This window comes from Scomber japonicus, chromosome 10, assembly GCF_027409825.1.
Source record: "Scomber japonicus isolate fScoJap1 chromosome 10, fScoJap1.pri, whole genome shotgun sequence".
In the NCBI taxonomy this organism is placed as follows: Eukaryota; Metazoa; Chordata; class Actinopteri; order Scombriformes; family Scombridae; genus Scomber; species Scomber japonicus.
This window is the reverse complement of record NC_070587.1, coordinates 27,958,433-27,977,521: the sequence shown is the minus strand read 5'-3', so window position 1 is coordinate 27,977,521 and position 19,089 is coordinate 27,958,433. Positions and strand designations below refer to the sequence as shown.

Below are 19,089 nucleotides of genomic sequence, written 5' to 3'. Positions count from 1 at the left end.
GGTGAACATTCAGAGCTGCTCTCTGCTTCTTCCTTTCAATAAAAAAAACTTCAAACCTTGTTGTGGTCCTGCAGGATTAGACCAAACACTGTGATTCTCAGACATACATCATCTGCTTGTTTCTGCTCTGCTGAGTAACCACCTTTGTCCCCCGAGAAGCCACATCTATATGCTGATTGGCATGACCTGTCCACCACAGAGATGTCTTCTTACATAGCTGCGCCTGTGGTCACTACCATCCAGTGCTGTCATTTGATTCAGTTAGTCCTGTGTCATATGAACACGCCTACTCCTCTTCAGCAACGTGATCCAGAGAATGTGCACGTCTTGTTTCCTCATCCAGCATTACAAATGGGACTGGTTCACTAGCTGCTGTTTGTACTCCACAGTTTGGCAGCATGTCAGAGTGCTTACATTCCTTAACTTCACATCAGATAGGTTGATGTTTGAAAGTCTTCCTCTGCCTCCATCATTCCTCTGGGTTGGAGAGATTTTTGCATTTTGTCCTTCCATTATCACACCTCACATGGCCTGAATAAAAAAAGGGACACATGAGCAGGAAATTCACTGTGGCTTAATGCCTCAAACACAGATGCATTCAACAGAACCCGATGATCCGGGAGGTAGAGCACACTCCCTGATTCCTGCACCTGGCTGCTATTGGTCACTCTATGCTCTGTGGGGACAACATCATGCTGACATCCATTTCAAAATCTAGCTGTTTATTAGCCTAAACAGTGTCTCCTCCTGGAAGAACACTACTTATTATTATTTATTTCACATATTATAAAAGTCACATCCAATACACTAATCCATTGATGACATTTGAACAGGTTTCTTCAGCATTCCTTTCACAATAGGTTATTTATTCAAAATGCCTCTACAATGATGGGTAAATGTTCTATATATATTCAAGCTCAACATTTTAGGTTGCTATGTTACATGTATGCTGAACTGAAAATTAACTGCCAAGCTTTTTAAAAAATGTATGAGTAATATTTTTCGCGGTTTGTACTTTTCCCGACAGAGAAGACAACGTTACACTGGAAGATTTGGGCGTCAGGTTTTTTTGTAGGCCTGTCCACTTACATGTTGCGCTCTGCCAAACACACAGGTGGTGAAAACAGATTGAAACAACAGGCTCCAGTTGTTGAAACATTGACAGTAATCACAGTGTCAAAGCTGTTTATTGTCAGAAGGTTCCCAGCTGACACAGAGGATCAATGTGGGGCTGGACAAACCTGTTTAAATGGCTGCTGTAGCATCCCTTCATCTCTAACTCTGTAACGTTATATCTCACACATCACATCTCAATAGGATTGTCACGTTGGCGCTTTTCTCTCCACACTTACAATGTCTGCTGTTTAGTTTTCATTCACCAGCTGTTCTGGAAGCTGATATTTGCTTCCTGTTAAAACCATGTTCATAATCTATACTGATGCGTCCGCTTACCGTGAAAAGCCGGATTTCGTCTCCTTTGGGTGCTAACGTTTTCCCCATTTGCCAGATGTGGGTGTGATGAGGCTGAAACATCTGCAGCATGTATATGATGCTTCTACCTCAGTCTGCTAGAGAGGAAAAATGGAGAAGAGAAACTCGCCTCGATGGCTAACACAAACCCCTGCTTCCAGCTTTTTTGGTCTTGGGTGTTTTCCGCAGAAGACACGGAACAGATTCACTGTCAAGTTACAAGCATTACATATATAACTTCCGGTACCTTTCAAAATAAAACCTTTGTTTACAAATCAGGTTTTCAAACTGTTTTGAACACATATGAAGATTAATCCAAATATATTCAAAAGTAACTCAGTAAATGTAAATGAGTGTTCGCAGAATGGATGGACTTGATTTTATGTAGTTTTTATTCTATTGTTTAGCTACTTTTGCCATGTACTGTTTTTATTTGTTATTTTACTCTTATATGCAATGTAATATTGCATTAATGTTTTCATTTCATCCCTGTTCTTTTTTCAAACATTGTTTTATGCTCCTTTGATGTGAAGCACATGGTGTATCAATTTTGGTGTGTCATTTTCTTTTGTTGGAAAACACTGTGGCTGCATTTATTGTATGAAAGGTGCTATACAACTAAAGTTAATAATATAATAATGATAATAATAATAATGATATATGATCATTATTATGGTGAAAAACTACAGGAAAAAGCTATTAAGTGGAATTTGAGTTAAGATTTCTTTCCACATCTGAGCATATATAAATCACTTAGATACAGTCTTGAATTGTTTTCAGTGTCTGCAAGTGCACTAACTATCATGCTTTTAATTTTTAGGAACAGCTCACAGAGCTTCCGCATTTGTTCCAACGTTTTCTGTCTATTTTGACGAGGCCACATCTCCATCCCCACATTTCTGCTCCAGTGTCCCCGCCCCCTTAACCATCACCACCTCCTTCCCTCCATCCATCCTCCTGGTGCTGAGAATCACAACAAGTATGCTGTAAGAACGGCTTACAGTCTCATCATGGCTCTGAGTAACACACTTGTATCCCTATATCGGTGCAGGTGTGAATAAATGACAGCTTGGCCTTGGACTGAAATTACAATTAAGCTTCATTAAAAAAACAAAACAACCTTTATTTAACCAGAGCCCTGTTCCAAATACGTCAGGCTTATTTAGTTAGTCTGGCTCATTTTCCAGCAGATTTGCTTCCATAAAGCAAGCTCAGCATAGTTCAAGCTCAGTTACCACGGCAACTTATGCTGCAAACTAACCTGGTCCGGACAGGACTGTCAGGCTTAGCCTGAGTTGCTGCTTGGCCTGAAAGAAAAGAGAGATCTATCTATCTATCTATCTATCTATCTATTTATCTATCTATCTATCTATCTATCTATCTATCTATCTATCTATCTATTTATCTATCTATCTATCTATCTATCTATCTATCTATCTATCTATCTATCTATATATCTATCTATCTATCTATCTATCTATCTATCTATCTATCTATCTATCTATCTATCTATCTATCTATCTATCCATGTATCTATCTATCTATCTATCTATCTATCTATCTATCTATCTATCTATCTATCTATCTATATATACCCAGAAATATTTGTGTGTCAAAGTATTAAATTAAGGGAGTTATTGATCTTTAAAGTGTCAAAATGTCATTCAGTGTAACTGTCCCAAGTTAAATTCTAATGAAACAATTGTTTTTAAAATGTAGAAAAATCATCCTAAAATATAAAGTAACACCTATGGCATAATTTTGTAAGTGTTTGCAACAATATATAGAATAATGGGCAACTTATTTTATATTTTAAATATTTTAAAATGTCATTCAGTGTAACAATGGGTAAAAAGTCATTTTAAAGCATACCACATGATGCTGATCATGTGACAGTGTGTTACATCATGAAAAGGACCCAGGACCCTCTGTCCATGTGGTCAGGTGACTATGATTTTTTGAAAAGCTATATTAAATATGATAATTAATGATAATGTCTATAGGTGAAGGTCATAACTTTATATAGGTAGCAAAGGAACTGCCTGATAAATGTGTTTATGTATGTGATCTGTCATATTAAATCATATATTTTCTTTCAGGCTAAGCAGCAACTCAGGCTAAGCCTGACAGTTAGCCTGGTCCGGACCAGGTTAGTTTGCAGCATAAGTTGCCGTGGTAACTGAGCTTGAACTATGCTGAGCTTGCTTTATGGAACCGAATCTGCTGGGAAATGAGCCAGACTAACGAAATAAGACTGGCTTATTTGGTAATCCTGCTTTATGGAACAAAAAATATCCAGTTTAATCCGCTATCTAGGTTTTGTGCAGCAGTCCTCAGGTAAAGTTCACTTAGCTTAATTTTGTTTGTTGTTGATTTCAGTAACACCATCAGTTACTATCAGTTACAACTAAAGTTTTTTCCCCTTCATGTCCTAACACTCTTCCTCACTGATGTTCAGTAGAGGCTACTTGGCTCAAGGACTCTTTGATGGAAGTTGTTTTGGGAGGAAAATGCAATACTATTGAATGTACACATGTCTGCTGGTTTATGGATTGAACAGGTGTCCCGGGACAAGTGAGCTCACCTACAGGAATGTCTAAAACTGAACAACCCATTCACATTCTCTAAACACACAACCATCTGCATAAATAAGCTAGATCCTTAGAACATTGATTATCCAGAAATGGACAGCACACAAAATGTACACTTTGCCTCTCACTCACATACACTCACACACCAGTGGCAACAGAGCTAGTGTGAACAGCTGTGGCCTAACAATCAGGAGTTATTTGGTCATCATCAGTGACTTAGATAAAATGGATAGATCATTCATTGTCATTGAACATAAGATACAACCAAACTCTGTTTAGCGTTCTCATCCCAGCAGCATACATGAAAATAAACATATATATGTTTATAAAATATATAACATATAAATAAATATATAGATATATAAATGTTGAAATGAAACAGTAGTGCCTTATATATTGTGTTTAGTCCCAGCATGTCTGTGTGTGTGTGTGTGTGTGTGTGTGTGTGTGTGTGAGACTTTTAGCAATGTCTTGCATGGGAAACCAATGTGAACAGACTGGTTGGAGCAAAGCGCTGGTGGAATACCCCTCTGTGTTCCTCACTCTGTACTCTGTGTTTCAGCTTTTATCTCCTGTGCTTAACCAGTTTATTATTTAATATATTTGGAAGGGCACATTTAGTATGTGTGAGTGTGCACTGTGTGTCTTTGTGCCTGTGCAGACTGATTCTCAAAGCGTCTCAGTCTAAAATCTTGCCTAGGTCAACGACATAGTCAGGGCAAGTGCTGGACCAGCATCTCCCAGAATATATTTCCCTAGTTGTTGTTGTCACTCTGGACACCATGGTGTAGGGAAGAAGGAACACTGGTGTATCTTTTCAGCAGTACAACAATATAAGCTGTTTTTGGACATTTTATAATGCTCATATGGATTTCATTCATGATCTGATTCTATTACCCTGATACACAAAGCATGCAGTTTAATAATCATGGTGATGGCTGTTCTCTGTGGTTATCCATATCCCACAGTAACATAGTTTGGAAAATCTATTACTTAAATTAATTACTGATGATCCATCCACAAGCCTGGCAATTCTCTGTGGACTACACCATGTTTGAGACAAAGGTTAATTCAACATGATTCCCCAGACAACATGTTCCTATCACATGGTCTAGTCTCTTAATCCACATGCACATAATTAGGCGAGTGCATGCTTCTGTGTTTTTGCACTGTGACCTTGATAGTCAGTTTGGGACAATAACAGCTGGTAGATTATGCTGATAAAATATTTCTGGTTGATGGCCAACTGTCTGTACATTGATTGAATGGTTCAGAGCTGGGTTTCAGTGGAACAATCAATACAGGCCTACTGGCAGTATGGTGTCATTGAAAAGAACTGGTGTCAAACAGGTTAAACATAGAAACATGATTATAATTGAAGTGTTTTATAGCATTGTGTCACCACAGCTGTCAAGTTCAGGTTTCACTAAATAAGATTCAAATGGTTTCAGTCAAATCAGCTGCCCTAAAGGATGGGTTCATCATTTTCAAATCTTTCTTAAAACAGGTGTCAATATGAACTTTGAAAAAGGCTTTGCTTACTATAATTATTTCTCTTCATACTGACCATTTAAAGATTCCTTCCTAATGTAGTTTCTGTTGAAGTGATGTACACATATTGCTGTTTGCAGACAGTCCCCTTAGGCTATCCTGTTTTCACAGAAACTTAAAATGATGTAGATGTTAGAATTGTGTGGGTGTTTTGTAGTCTATGCAGTCTATCCACAACTTAAGGGTTCTTGTGTTGATCTGTCAGATACAGTATGTGTCAGGAATAAGCAGTGTTTTTGTATCTATGTGCTGGGGGTATTCATTATTATCGCTAATATTCCACATTTTGCCAAATCTTCCTAAGGCACAATACTTTAATAATAATAATGATAATGATAATGATAATGATAATGATGATGGTAATGATAATACAAAAACATCACAAACCACAACAAACAACAGTGAAAAAGTTTTGTTTACGTCAGAGCGTAGCGTACGTCGTCCTACGTTGCTGACGTGTAGGTAGGGAAGTGGCTGTCGAGTGTAGCCTCTAGCCGCTAGCTCTTCCTCTTTCTCATAAGCCTTTGTCATTGACAGCTCATAATGAAATCGTCTGATTTAGTACTTAGCTGTCTGGTAAAATAACAACGGAAAACAAACCGGAGCATTTACAGAGGTAGGGCACTCATTAAATAACCGGCTAGAGCTAATATGCTAGGAGTCTGCAGTGCTAACTGCAGCTTTCAGCAGTTGACAGGTTAGCTAAACTTAGCGGTTGCTATGTCTCATAACACTGCCGTGTTGTCACGTTACTCCTGAAAACAGAAAAACTGTTTATATAAAACTGTTACCATTCATTTATGTACCTGTGGTGGTGACAGTGCTCATGTGAGCCAGCTGTTAGCCCAGGTAACTGAAGGAGAAACACTGCTGCTATTAACTGAACAGCTATCAGCCTCATACGGTTTGTTGTACATTCATTTAAGCCATTAACGTCACTAGAGCAGCACGTATAATCTAATCACACTTTCTAGAAGTGTGATTAGATTATACGTGCTGCTCAGTGGTAAATGTGTTGCTGTCTCTCAAAGGTTGGTAATACACTTCATTTACTGCACTCTGAAGCATGTAGAACATGTTCAGGATACTGCTTGAAATATACATCCAGCTAATATGATAAATCATTCCATTTGAACTGCACTTTCAGTCACAATGAATCTCAAAGTGCTACATGCTACAGCATTAAAAACATACAACATAAAGTAAATAATATTTAACATAAAAAACCCTTCCTAAGTGGAAAGTTAATAACAGAGTGTAGGTCTGTGCTGCCCTCAGATGGTTACAGAGGTCTGGATTCCCCATAACAAGAGCTTAGTAGTGGGGACCCAGAGAAGCAAGTTGCTGGCAGGTTTGAGGGTGTGGGTGAATGTTTGTGGTATGATCATCTCCTGTAGATAGGGAGGTACATGTCTATTGATGGATCTGTATGTGAGGAGCAATACTTTGCAGTCAACACTGAAGTAGACAGGGAGCTAGTACAATGAAAACAGATGTGTTTGTATTTCTCAAACTCTTATCTGGCAGTGCTGTTTTCTGAATGTAGTGGGGCTCTTTGATGCTGCTGTCATGGAGCCCTGTGAAGAGCTCAGTGCACTAGTCCAGTCCTGAGATAAAGACATGCACAAGTTTCCCTGCATGTGACAGGGTTAGAGAGAGGTGAAGTCTAGAAATGTTTTGAGATGGCACAAAGAGGTTTTACAGGTGAGGGTCAAACCTAACAGATTTCTACAGTATATCACAACTGCACGCTTTTAGCCCACAAAATTTCCTTTGGGACAGTAAAGTTAATCTTATCTTGTCAACTATGTTTCACTGAGAGGTTTTTAATATGTACTCTACCCTCACTGATACTGAGTGAGTGGATTTATGGCTGGGCTGTTGTATTGGACTACATTTCTTTTAATTACCTGTGCTAACAAACTGGTGTGTACATTGATATTTGTAATGTAGTGTTTGTCACTGTATGTAGGCTATGCTTAGATCAGAGTTCACCTATTAGTTGTAAAACAGAAGTGCAGTGCTTGTATTTTATAGTTGATAGTACACAAACTCAGATTGATAATTGTGCAGGTATTATTATAATGTGTTCTCACTGATGTTGGTGTGTGGAGTACTATAAAGTGGCTGGAATGATGTCACAGGATCTGGTGGGAAACACTTACAGCAGCCAGTTTCAGTCCATGATGATGTCATGGCGTGGCTTCACTCACATACCCTCCGGCAACATGTTTGAGCCCCCAGCAGGTGGAGGACTAACGCTCTGTGTGTTTTTTTTCCCACAGGTGTTTGAATGCAGCGGTTTTATGAAGAAGTGTGAGTGACTTGTTGAACAATGGGGAAACAGAAGGTGCCAGATCTGTACAGAGCCCCCTTTCCCTTATACTCCATTAAAGTTGATCCTAACACAGGACTGGTGATCACAGCAGGAGGAGGAGGGGCGTCCAAGACAGGCATAAAGAATGCTGTGGTAAGTGCTGTAGAATAGAATAGCATTATAAATATATAAATATATATATACACATGTTTATTTCCCTTTTAAATGGAGCCACATTTGTAAGGAACATGCAGGAGGGGGGAGGAGCAGCAGAGCTGAGTATGTGGGTTGCGGCCATGAACAATTTGGCAAATCTTCTCTGCTGATACCAAACAGCTTATTTTGCTGTTGCTATTAATTCTTGTTTTGAGCTTCTGGTACCCCCAGGTGCTGCCAATCAGGTACCAATCCCCCATTATATGGAACATGGCCTTCAGTTTGGAGATGGTACTAGGGCTCACTCCAAATAATGCTGAAACTTGGTTCTGTGGAACACCAGCTTGAAGTTGCCCTATCCAGATCAGTCAAGCATGGCATGGTGATTCTTGGAGCAGACACCAACTGACCTGCTCACAGGTGCCTGATTGGTGCCAGATTGGTACCTGATTGGCAGCGCCTGGGAGTACCAGAAGCTCAAAACAAATAAAATAAGCTGTTTGGCATCGGCAGAGAAGATTTGCCAAATTTTTCATAGGCACAACCCACGTACTCATCTCTGCTACTCATCCCACAAATGCATGTTCCTTACAAATATGTCTCCATTTAAAAGAGAAATAACAGGCTTTCCAACGGTATAAGATTTATTGCAAAGAAGCATTGTTATAATAAAGAAATAATCTAGCAAACACAAATGTCCTTACTTTTTGTGCTATGTTTAGAACATGTTTATGAAGGTGTGGATTACAGTCATTATGAAGATGTAATGGATTCATGACTGTGTGTTTCAGCACTTTCTTGACCTTCAGCTGGTTGGAGAACACCAGTACAGTGCCAGCCTCCTTCACTCTCATGACACTGACACACGTGCCAACATGAACCTGGCTATAGGTAACGGTGTGATGGCTGCAGGCCAGGATGGGACCTGCTGCCTGATGAAGTTTAAACACTGCACACAGAAAGAGGGAGGCAAAGCTGCTAAAGATGGTAAAGACTGCTGCTACACTATGAAATATACCTGCTGTACATCAAACAATATGCTACATAATTAATATGTGTCTGATTTATTTGTTGTTTGAAAATACATTTGTGTGTGAGCTGTAATAACTTTTTAATGAATGGATTCCCTTTGAGTTTCCCTCTTTGTTCTTCATTAAATGAGTGTCATGTGTGCACAGGGAACAGCGTGCAGCAGGGGAATACCAGGAGACGAGCTGGGAAAGGAGACAGAGGTGGAGAGGATGGAGCTGCAGCTTCTGGAGATATGTCAGATATGAAGGATGAGACGGCTCACATCTCTGTCAGTGGTTTGGCTGAACTGCAGTCAGACCTGAACCCTCAGGACCCACTCCAGAAAGTGGTCCGGTTCAGTCCTGACCTGAGCCTCCTGCTGACAGGAGGGACAGATGGATACGTCAGAGTCTGGGAGGTAAATTCTAACTGAACAGTATGTCCTTAGCAGCTGTGTGTGAGTGATATACTGCTATAGTACTGCTTTAGTTTGATTCATTAATGAGGCTAGGACAATGCTTTTCAACTTCAGATGTCTCTTCTTTTGTATTTTGTCAGCGTTGGCACTGGCTGAAAACTTTGGAGGGTGGCATCAAAATGTCCTCTATGCAGATCCTGTATTTTCTTCTTGGATGACATATTTGATCATTGAGATGCAGATTGTGTAGCTGTTTATCTTAATAGGCTGGTATAGATGATATACTGCTCTCTGGTTGTATGCACTGATGTCTTCACCTTGATTATATGTTCTCCACTCTACTGCAGTTTCCATCGCTGAAGAAGAAGTTTGACTTCAAAGTACATGAAGGGGAGGTTGAAGACCTGGATATGAGTCCAGGGAACAAGGTGACACATTGACTCCTCTGGCTCTCAATATTGAATGTTTATGCTGTAAATGATGTCAGTTGATTGTTTAGTAATAGTCAGTATGATGTGTTGTGTTGGCATGCAGCACCTGGTGACTGTTGGCCGGGACTTTGCCTGCAGCGTATGGAGTGGGAACCAGCTGGCTATGAGTCTCAAATGGAATGAAACCATGCCTCAAATAGCTGACAAGACTTACCGATATATGGCTTGCAGGTAAGAGGAAAACTCTCTTCTGTGAAATAGCATCCTAGCTGTTCAGTTCTGAATGATCTGACAGATGTTTGTATTTGAATGTATTTCAGGTTTGGAAAGATAGAAGACCAAAAAGATGCCCTGAGGCTTTACACAGTCCAGATCCCCCATAAACGAGACAGAAAACCTCCTCCTTGTTACCTCACCAAGTGGGATGGCAAGAGCTTCCTGCCCATGCTGACAGCTCCCTGTGGAGCCGAGGTCATCTCCAGTATGGCTGTCAGGTACACTTCAGGTTCATATGATAACATGGCAGACCACTGCAGGGGTCAATGGAAGTGTTTGTGCTCTAGAATCTATTCTGAATATAGCTTTAAATCACGAATGCGATCAGACTCACCTTAGACTACATCCATACTAGTTTTTATTTGATTATTTACCATCTCTATCAACAACATTTTGACACTGTTTCAGAAATAATCTCTGTCTATACTCAGCTGAAAACACATGACCATTCATGTATACTGAGCATACATGTGCTGTGTAAACTGGAAGCCTCATACTGCAGAGGAGGAAGAGTAATGGTGAGATTTCATTGCTTGGACCAATGATCAGGTGGGACAGTCATGTGGTGAGTCAGGGAGGGACTGGTATGGCCCAATCAGGAAGCCAACCTGGGTATCTGTGTCATGGTTTTCAGAAGGTTCTGTGCCAACCTGTCCAGACTAAAACACCACCCTTCAGTTTTCAAACTAAAACAGAGTCAGCAGAATCTTCAAAAGTCTCTGAGGGATTTGAAAATACGTAGCATAGTGCTGGAGTAGTGTGGATGCTAGGTGTAAACGTAGCATAGTGCTGGAGTAGTGTGGATGCTAGGTGTAAATGTAGCATAGTGATGGAGTAGTGTGGATGCTAGGTGTAAATGTAGCATAGTGATGGAGTAGTGTGGATGCTAGGTGTAAACGTAGCATAGTGATGGAGTAGTGTGGATGCTAGGTGTAAATGTAGCATAGTGATGGAGTAGTGTGGATGCTAGGTGTAAATGTAGCATAGTGATGGAGTAGTGTGGATGCTAGGTGTAAATGTAGCATAGTGATGGAGTAGTGTGGATGCTAGGTGTAAACGTAGCATAGTGATGGAGTAGTAGTGTGGATGCTAGGTGTAAACGTAGCATAGTGCTGGAGTAGTGTGGATGCTAGGTGTATACGTAGCATAGTGATGGAGTAGTGTGGATGCTAGGTGTAAACGTAGCATAGTGCTGGAGTAGAGTGGATGCTAGGTGTAAACGTAGCATAGTGATGGAGTAGTGTGGATGCTAGGTGTAAACGTAGCATAGTGATGGAGTAGAGTGGATGCTAGGTGTAAATGTAGCATAGTGATGGAGTAGTGTGGATGCTAGGTGTAAACGTAGCATAGTGATGGAGTAGAGTGGATGCTAGGTGTAAACGTAGCAAAGGTTTGGTGGTTTTAAAATGAAAAGGTATTAGTATGGATGTAGGGAACAGCTGATGGTCCAGAGTGAGTTAGGCTGCTTACTACATCTCATGTGACCTTTGTGTTGAGCACATTCAGACCAGTCAAACTGTTGCTGGGAAGCTGCCAAAGAAAAGCTGTTTGTTCCTTTGTTCAAACTACCAAACAGAAACAATATTTGGGAGCTTTTTAAAGATTTATCTTCTGTTGAGTTTTCTTTTTATGAGGTATAAAGATGATAAGAAAAATAAAGAAAAACATCAGACTTCCTTTTAGAGTCTTACTCAAACCACTGTGCTAAAACCTTCTTCATTGTACAGAATGATGCACTGTATGCTTTCACGTCTTGCTTTCATCTGCTGGAAGCACAAAGATTCTATGTGCCTATTAGAAATTCTTATTATAACTTAATTGTAACATCACAGCTACTTAAGAGTTAGTCCTGGTCCAGTATTCAACAAGTGTTTTGAGGACAAGTAGATTTCTCATCTCCAGTATTTTCCTGATCAGGCAAGTGAAGACGGTTCCTGCTGAGGTGTAAAGTAGGAGCAGGTGGATCACATAGCCACTGTTAGTGTGTAGAAGCTTTTAGGATAAACTATATTATATCTTGCAGCACAGATGTTAACATGAAGCTTCTCTCTGACAGTGACTCGGGAACATTTTTGGGCCTTGGAACTGTGACAGGATCAGTAGCCATCTACATTGCTTTCTCCTTACAGGTAAACTCAGTGTGGGCACACTTAATCAAATAAATCAAATGCCATGTCATATGATAATAACTTGGTGTCACTGTGTGTGTGTGTGTATGTGTGTGTGTGTGTGTGTGTGTGTGTATAGAAATTGTATTATGTACAGGAGTCCCATGGCATTGTAGTGACAGACCTGGCCTTCCTTCCTGATTCGCTGAAAGGCAGAAATATCAAAGGGAACAATGAAACAGCCATGTTGAGTGTAGCTGTGGACAGCCGCTGTCAAATGCACGCCGTCCTCAACCGAAGTAAGTCCTGCATTATCAAATGAACACATTAAGACTGCATATGTAACCTATGATCTCTCACCTCATCTTTCCCCTCGTTTTGTATTCTCTCCATCAGGATCCTTCCCTGTGTGGCTGGTGCTGTTCTTCTGTGGACTCATGGTGGTGGGAATCGTCCTCCTCCTGCAGTACCTCTTCCCTGGATTTATTTAAATCATGCAAGTGTTGTCACAGGTTAGAGCTGATGGAGCTTTGATACATCTTCACATTACTTACTGTGCCACTATCAACAGCAGCGGTCGTCAGTCCAACAAACCATCCAGACCTCTCAGTGCTGCATCAGACCAGCTGAGTGTGTGAAGGCTCTCCTGCTGCACCACTGACTCAACAGTTTTTATGGCGCCCTGACATTTCCCCCTCTGCTCCTACTCAGGGTTGTTCCTCTCACACCTGTTCACCCAGTGGAATCACACCAGGACAGACTGTGGGATTTTTATTTGCTTTGATCTCTATCAATTACTCTTAATCTTTTGTGGATTCACGTCTGACAGTTGAAGGGCTCAGGTTCATGAGTGTTTAAAGGGTGGGATCTTTTTATTGACATATTTAATGAACTATGTAAAAATATATAAATGATTGACACATAACGTGTCTGATTTTGTTTTTTGTTTACACACAGACACTTTCAATTAGTTATTCTCTTTGAATAATGACTTCTATGATTTTCTTTTCATCCACTAGTGGGAAGCAGAGAACAGACAGTTTACAGACATTTGGTTATGTCTCCACAACATCTGTTAGTCTCAGTAAATTGGATTTTTGAATTCAAATCTACAGCATTATTGTTGTTTGTTAATTTTCTGTTCTAGTGTCCAGAGTTGCCCATTGTTAAGTAAGTTTTTTACTAATGGACTATAAGTTGATCTTATTACAAAACCAGATGTGGTCAAATTTGAGTTTCTATAAGCGCAGAGGAAACAGGAAACATGAAAATTGTATTTTTACCTGAGCGAAAGCTGAATATTCCCTTGTTTTATGAAGATATTATCACCCTTAATTGTATTTAAACATTCTGACTGCAAATCTGTTACACACCAAATGTAAAAAAAAAAAATGTGAATGGAACTTAAAAATAATGCCCATGTTATTGTAACTAACTTGGTGAAATGATAGAAGAAATAAAATATTGATAAGAAAGATGGCTTTAACCTTTGAACCTTTTGGTCCCTTTTTACTCTATGATGCTGACAGAATCTCTGCTCTGTTATCATCACAGATCATTTTTAAACACCTCATAGATGTATCCACTCATTTCATATAAACGCTTTGCAATTTCCCCAAACAGCTGGCCTCTGTACTTCTGCTAACACTGATGACTGTTCTCACTGACAGATAAATCCACATTTGGTGTTCTGGTGAGTATTTCTGGCAGCAGGACTGTGTGTGTGTGTGTGTGTGTGTGTGTGTGTGTGTGTGTGTGAGATGGTAATAGAGGAACATGTCACCAGTGCAGTAGTGTGACTCAATGTGTTTTTAATAGTTTTTGGACAACAGTGGAGCTCTATGACTCAGAGGAATGAGATATATCAGGTTTTGACAATCACCTAAATAATTAAAAAGAAGGAATAAAGTAAAGCAATCTGACCATGCTAGCTGAAATTCAAGTACATTTGGATTTGTGTCAGCTCATTTAAATCCTCAAATGAGACTCTTGTTGAGGATTAAGATAAGCAGTCATTTCTTCTTTCTCTTACTTCACATTCTTTTACAGCCTTGTTCAAATGTCAGCATCAAATCAGTGACCTCTGCTCCTCTGGCCATCTGAATAGCAGCTAGCTGGAGCCGCTCTCAGCTGTCTCATTCAGGCCTAGCATTGTTGGAGAGGAGGTGAGGTTGCCAGGAGTCCACAGGGGCCACAGCTCACAGAGAATTATCAACAAGTTGCTGTAAGGTTGCTAATGGAAGTTTGATTCATACGTTTGTTTTGAGAGTTGGTGGATTTTTTTCATGAAGAACAATACAAAACAGAAAAAAAGTTAATGAATAAAAAGAAAGGAACATTAATGCTGGTATTAGATTAATAATAGACACATTAGAATTAGAAGTAAAAGCTATTTATTTTGCTTATTTATATAAATCTATACTGTACATAATCCCTGAGGGGCTGAGACTGAACTAGCTGACACTGATGACGCTTTGGCTCTGCTCATAGCATCTTAATTATTTCTGATCAGAACTAACTGGCTGATATTTCTCCATATAGGTGAAGCAAGTAGTTTGTAGACAAGTGAACTTCTGTGGCTACTTTATGCGCATGCAGCTTTGTATTTCACTGTTATACCTTCATCTTCCAGCAGGTGGCAGGATTTGTCTGCTGAATGTCTTCCAGAGTGTTGTGAAGTTGTGATGAAGTCTCTGTGTGGTTGGTTGTGTTGGTTTAACCTACATTTGGTTCAGCATCCTGTGGCTGCTTCTGAGGTGTTGGATCATCTTCAAATCAAACACTGGCGCTTATAGATTAACTGGAGTCACTGGACATACTGTGTGTTTGTGTGTGTGTGTGTGTGAGTGAGAGAGAGAGAGAGAAAGAGATTACTGAAGAGACAGACCCAGACACAGAATGACATCAGATAAGGTCAGCACTACGTATGTTCTGTACACACAGATGCAGCTCCACTTCCACTTGTCACCAAATTGTGAACCAGTATTCAGACTCTCAACAAATACAGCTCCACCCATCAGCCCTCTTCAGCAAACCTCTCACCTACACTGCAGTCCAGCAGAATATCAGGTCTTCACTGTATCAGAGGCCTGCTGCCTCACACCAGCCTGGTGTTTGATCCCAAACATCCAGCCAGGGTCAGAAAGAACTATCTTCATCAACAAGAAGAACAAAGAGTCCTGCAACAGATGGTTTGGCCCCCACAGAGTCCTGATCTCACTATCATGGAGTCAGTCTGAGATTACATGAAGAAACAGAAGCAGTTGAGATGCTCAAATCCACAGAAGAAGAAGAACTGTGGCGCCCTGTCCAAGACGGAGGAACAACCGACCTGCTGAGTACCTGAAACACCGAGGAGAACTGCTGCTGTTTTTAAAGACAAGATGCTCACAACAAATAATGGTTTCATTTAGGTTCCTGCTGTTTACATTACATAGCATTATTTCTGAATCCTCACTTCACTTTTACTTTAACTGTTCATTGCATATCGCATCATGCAGGATAGGAATAATAAAATCATAATGCAAGTCAGATTGTGTGATACACGTGTTACTGAATCAATGTTATATCTTGTGGCCACCAGTGGCAGCACTGAGCACACCGCTGCTGAGCAGCACTCCAGTCTGTGAGCAAGGTAGACCAAGCCGCCAGGAGCATCAAGGCTGTTATTTTAGTGTAGTGGACACACTACACACTACACACTGCCGTTGTGGTATTTCAGAGTCTTCTCCATACACAATCATTACAAAAAAGGCTGTAAATTATAACAATATTTCTCTGAGAGACACACCCCAAATGAACTCTTGGTAGTATTAAAAGTCCAATAAAATTCAATGTAATAAAAATCGAAAAGTATAAGAGAGCTGCAATATTAAATTATTTAATGTATGCAATGAGTCAACAGGAAGTCAGCTGTCTCAGTTAGAGAAGGACTGTAATGATCATGCTCCACCGGCCCAAAATCTAGGAAGCCTGAAAAAATGATTGGGTATTCTGTATGTGACCATTGAGCAGCTTTCATAGGTATGAATGGAGTATCATCTGTGAACGCTGTATTCAGTTTTCCACCTGATAAGTTCATATTTGCAACAGTCTTCTTGTAACAAACTTGATGAACCACTCAGTGACTGAAAGTCCCAGGTTATGACGATCCAAGACTGTATGTAGCACAGCTGTGGATCAGGGCAATGCAGTTGGTGCATCTTATATTTTGTTCACTTGCTGCACAAAGCATCAGTTCAGGAGCCTGATTCAGGAAGCAGGTTTAACTAACAAGTTAACTAAGTTAAAACTTTAACTCTAGGTTGACTGACTCTGAGCTGTCAAACTCAGAGTTTTGTGTTTCAGTCAACTCTGAGCCAAAGTAACTCTGAGTGAAGCTCGTACATGAGGAGATACCAAACCCTCATCAATGGAGCACAGATAACATGATTCACCATGACAACAGGAGAAACAAAGGGCTCAGTCCTCCCACTTCTCCCCAAAGGAGTTAGAAATATTAATGAATGCAGATGATGAGAATATATTTAAGAAAAAAAGCAATACAGTAGCAGCAGCAAAAGAACATGAGCTGATGTGGCAGAAAAGTACTGACAATCAATGTGTGATTATTAATGAAAAAATAAGAAACGTTTTGTCACGAGTGGCCAACTTATTCAACATTTATATATTCATGCAGACTCCAACAGGTATAAATCTTAGGCTTACTTAGCAGCAACTGAAGTTGAAATGTAAAAATATAGCTCAAAAAAGTAAGATATCATTTCATTACAAGCAGCTGTGATGTTGTTTAGCCTGCCCTTATTAAACTGCATTCAATGGCTACATTCAACATGTGATGATTTCAGTAGTTAGTGAAATCTTCTAAGCAAAAAAGAAAGTCAATTTTTCAGCCATCCCAACACTGCCAGTATTTAATATTGTCTATTTGAAAGAAACACCTACATGCCTTTATACATACAACACTACAAAAGTGTAAAGTCACATTTCTTTTGTTTTAAAGATTTATGTTAGGGCATTTTCACCTTAATTTAACATTAGCTGGTATAGAGGCCAACAGGAGAGAGAGAGAGAGAGAGAGAGAGAGAGAGAGAGAAATGACCTGCAGCACTGGAATCAAACTACTTGGCTACCAAGACCCTTCAAGTGCTGCATTTCTGAAGCTGGACAGAGGGTTGCCTTGGAAACATGCTTAGTGTCGCATGTTTCCAAAGTGTAATATAGAGAATTAGTTCTGAACTGAGAGCATGTCCATGTGGTGTCGTACAGACGATACGAGGGCTGAGAATATTGTTCAGATAAATTATCGATTGTACAGAAAAATGGAAACACTCAAACAGAACATCACCAGAGAATGATAAAACATCCCAGCGGGGTCCGATCACCCTCTGACGGAGATTTATGCTTTGTATTTGTGCTTCAATATTAACTGACTCTTTAAGAAAAGGACACACCATGTCTGACATCTCCTTCAGTCTGCAGGCTTCAACTAAAAAGGAGGAGAAACTCAGGGTTAGTTGAAGAAAACCTGCCAGTCAGCAAGTTAGTTTAGTTGCCATGGTAACCGATTCAGAGTTAGGCTTTGTGAAATTGAAAAACCAGAGTTTCCTTGAACTCTGAGTCAACTAACTCAGAGTTTTCACTAAACCTGCTTTGTGAAACAGGCCCTGGTCAGCATAAGCTACATGTGAACTGAAATGGTTTGGAAATCCAGTTTGAAAGAGATGAATTTCTTTCTAAGCCCCCCAAAACTACACCCCTATCTTCCTCCTGTAGTATCTCTTAATGAGGAGTGTTTTTCTAAGTTGTGATAGAGACATTTATCTCTGAGACGTCTACCTTCACTGGGTGAACTGGCCTTGTATATTATTGAGTTTGATAATAAGTAGGCTATATAAGGTTGTCATCTGTGGGATTACTGGGATGCTTTTCAAAGGTGTGAGATAGAAATCATAAAGCATGCATGTTTCCACTATAAATGCAGCCTTCTGCTGCTGCTGCTTCACTTGTGCTGAAGATCAAGCATTTCAAATTAGAGAGAAACAGCTTTCTCTCAGATGAAAAACGTGTCCTGGGGTCAAAAGCATATAAAATGCCAAATGCCTATTAAAGGCAGTATGGTTAAGTGAGCATCAAGGGTAATATGAAACAGACAAACACAGCAGACATTACCTGTTAGCATTACTCTGTTAGCAACTCACAGTCTACCAGTCTTCAACCACTGAAATACTGGAATGATTTCTTTATTGTTGTGAATACATCTGCCATGTTTCTCTGAGTAAACAAAAACACTGATAATACAACTTGTGACTAATGCTATCAGTCATGGTTCTAGTATGTTCTAATCAAAAATCCACATTTAGCCAAGAACATGCAAGTGCTCTTGCTCCACCCTTTCCATGTAGGGTACTTTGGGGACTGAGCTTCTATAGGAGATGTCATCATACTCAGGAGACATGAAATGCATTGTGATTTGCTGACATACATGTGGGGAAGGCTGCACTCTTAGTCCACTAGCCTCTTACCAGTGAATCTAATGGCTCATTGAATACAGTCTAACAACAGTTATTTAAAAACATGTCTTATGAGGCTGCGTGGTTATGTGCATGTCTCCTGTGTGACTTTGACAGCAGGAGCCTGTGTAGGAGACACACAGCTCTGTGTTTAAGTGTTAATCACCAGGTTTATAACCGACATATACAATTTAGTTAAAACCAAGGAAATACCTGCTGCTGATCACCAGGAGTGATTTTTTATGACA

The 19,089-nt window shown here is 40.0% G+C and overlaps 1 protein-coding gene across 1 annotated transcript; it reads left to right on the top strand.

Annotated features, from left to right (window-relative positions):
• The first annotated feature begins 6,081 nt into the window (after positions 1-6,081).
• Positions 6,082-13,815, top strand: preb (prolactin regulatory element binding). The gene is made up of 10 exons (XM_053327450.1): positions 6,082-6,228; positions 7,898-8,082; positions 8,877-9,072; positions 9,264-9,514; positions 9,862-9,942; positions 10,049-10,176; positions 10,266-10,439; positions 12,278-12,350; positions 12,469-12,628; positions 12,726-13,815. Exons 2-10 carry the CDS (start codon positions 7,948-7,950, stop codon positions 12,818-12,820), a joined length of 1,293 nt encoding a protein of 430 aa, XP_053183425.1. The 5' UTR covers positions 6,082-6,228; positions 7,898-7,947; the 3' UTR covers positions 12,821-13,815.
• The last annotated feature ends 5,274 nt before the right edge of the window (positions 13,816-19,089 follow it).

Coding starts and splice junctions, on each gene's coding strand:
- preb (XM_053327450.1), top strand. CDS start 7,948: ATGGGGAAACAGAAGGTGCCAGATCTGTACAGAGCCCCCTTTCCCTTA. Junction 10,440..12,277: donor ATCTCCAGTATGGCTGTCAG/GTACACTTCAGG, acceptor TCTCTCTGACAG/TGACTCGGGAACATTTTTGG. Junction 12,629..12,725: donor GCACGCCGTCCTCAACCGAA/GTAAGTCCTGCA, acceptor TCTCTCCATCAG/GATCCTTCCCTGTGTGGCTG.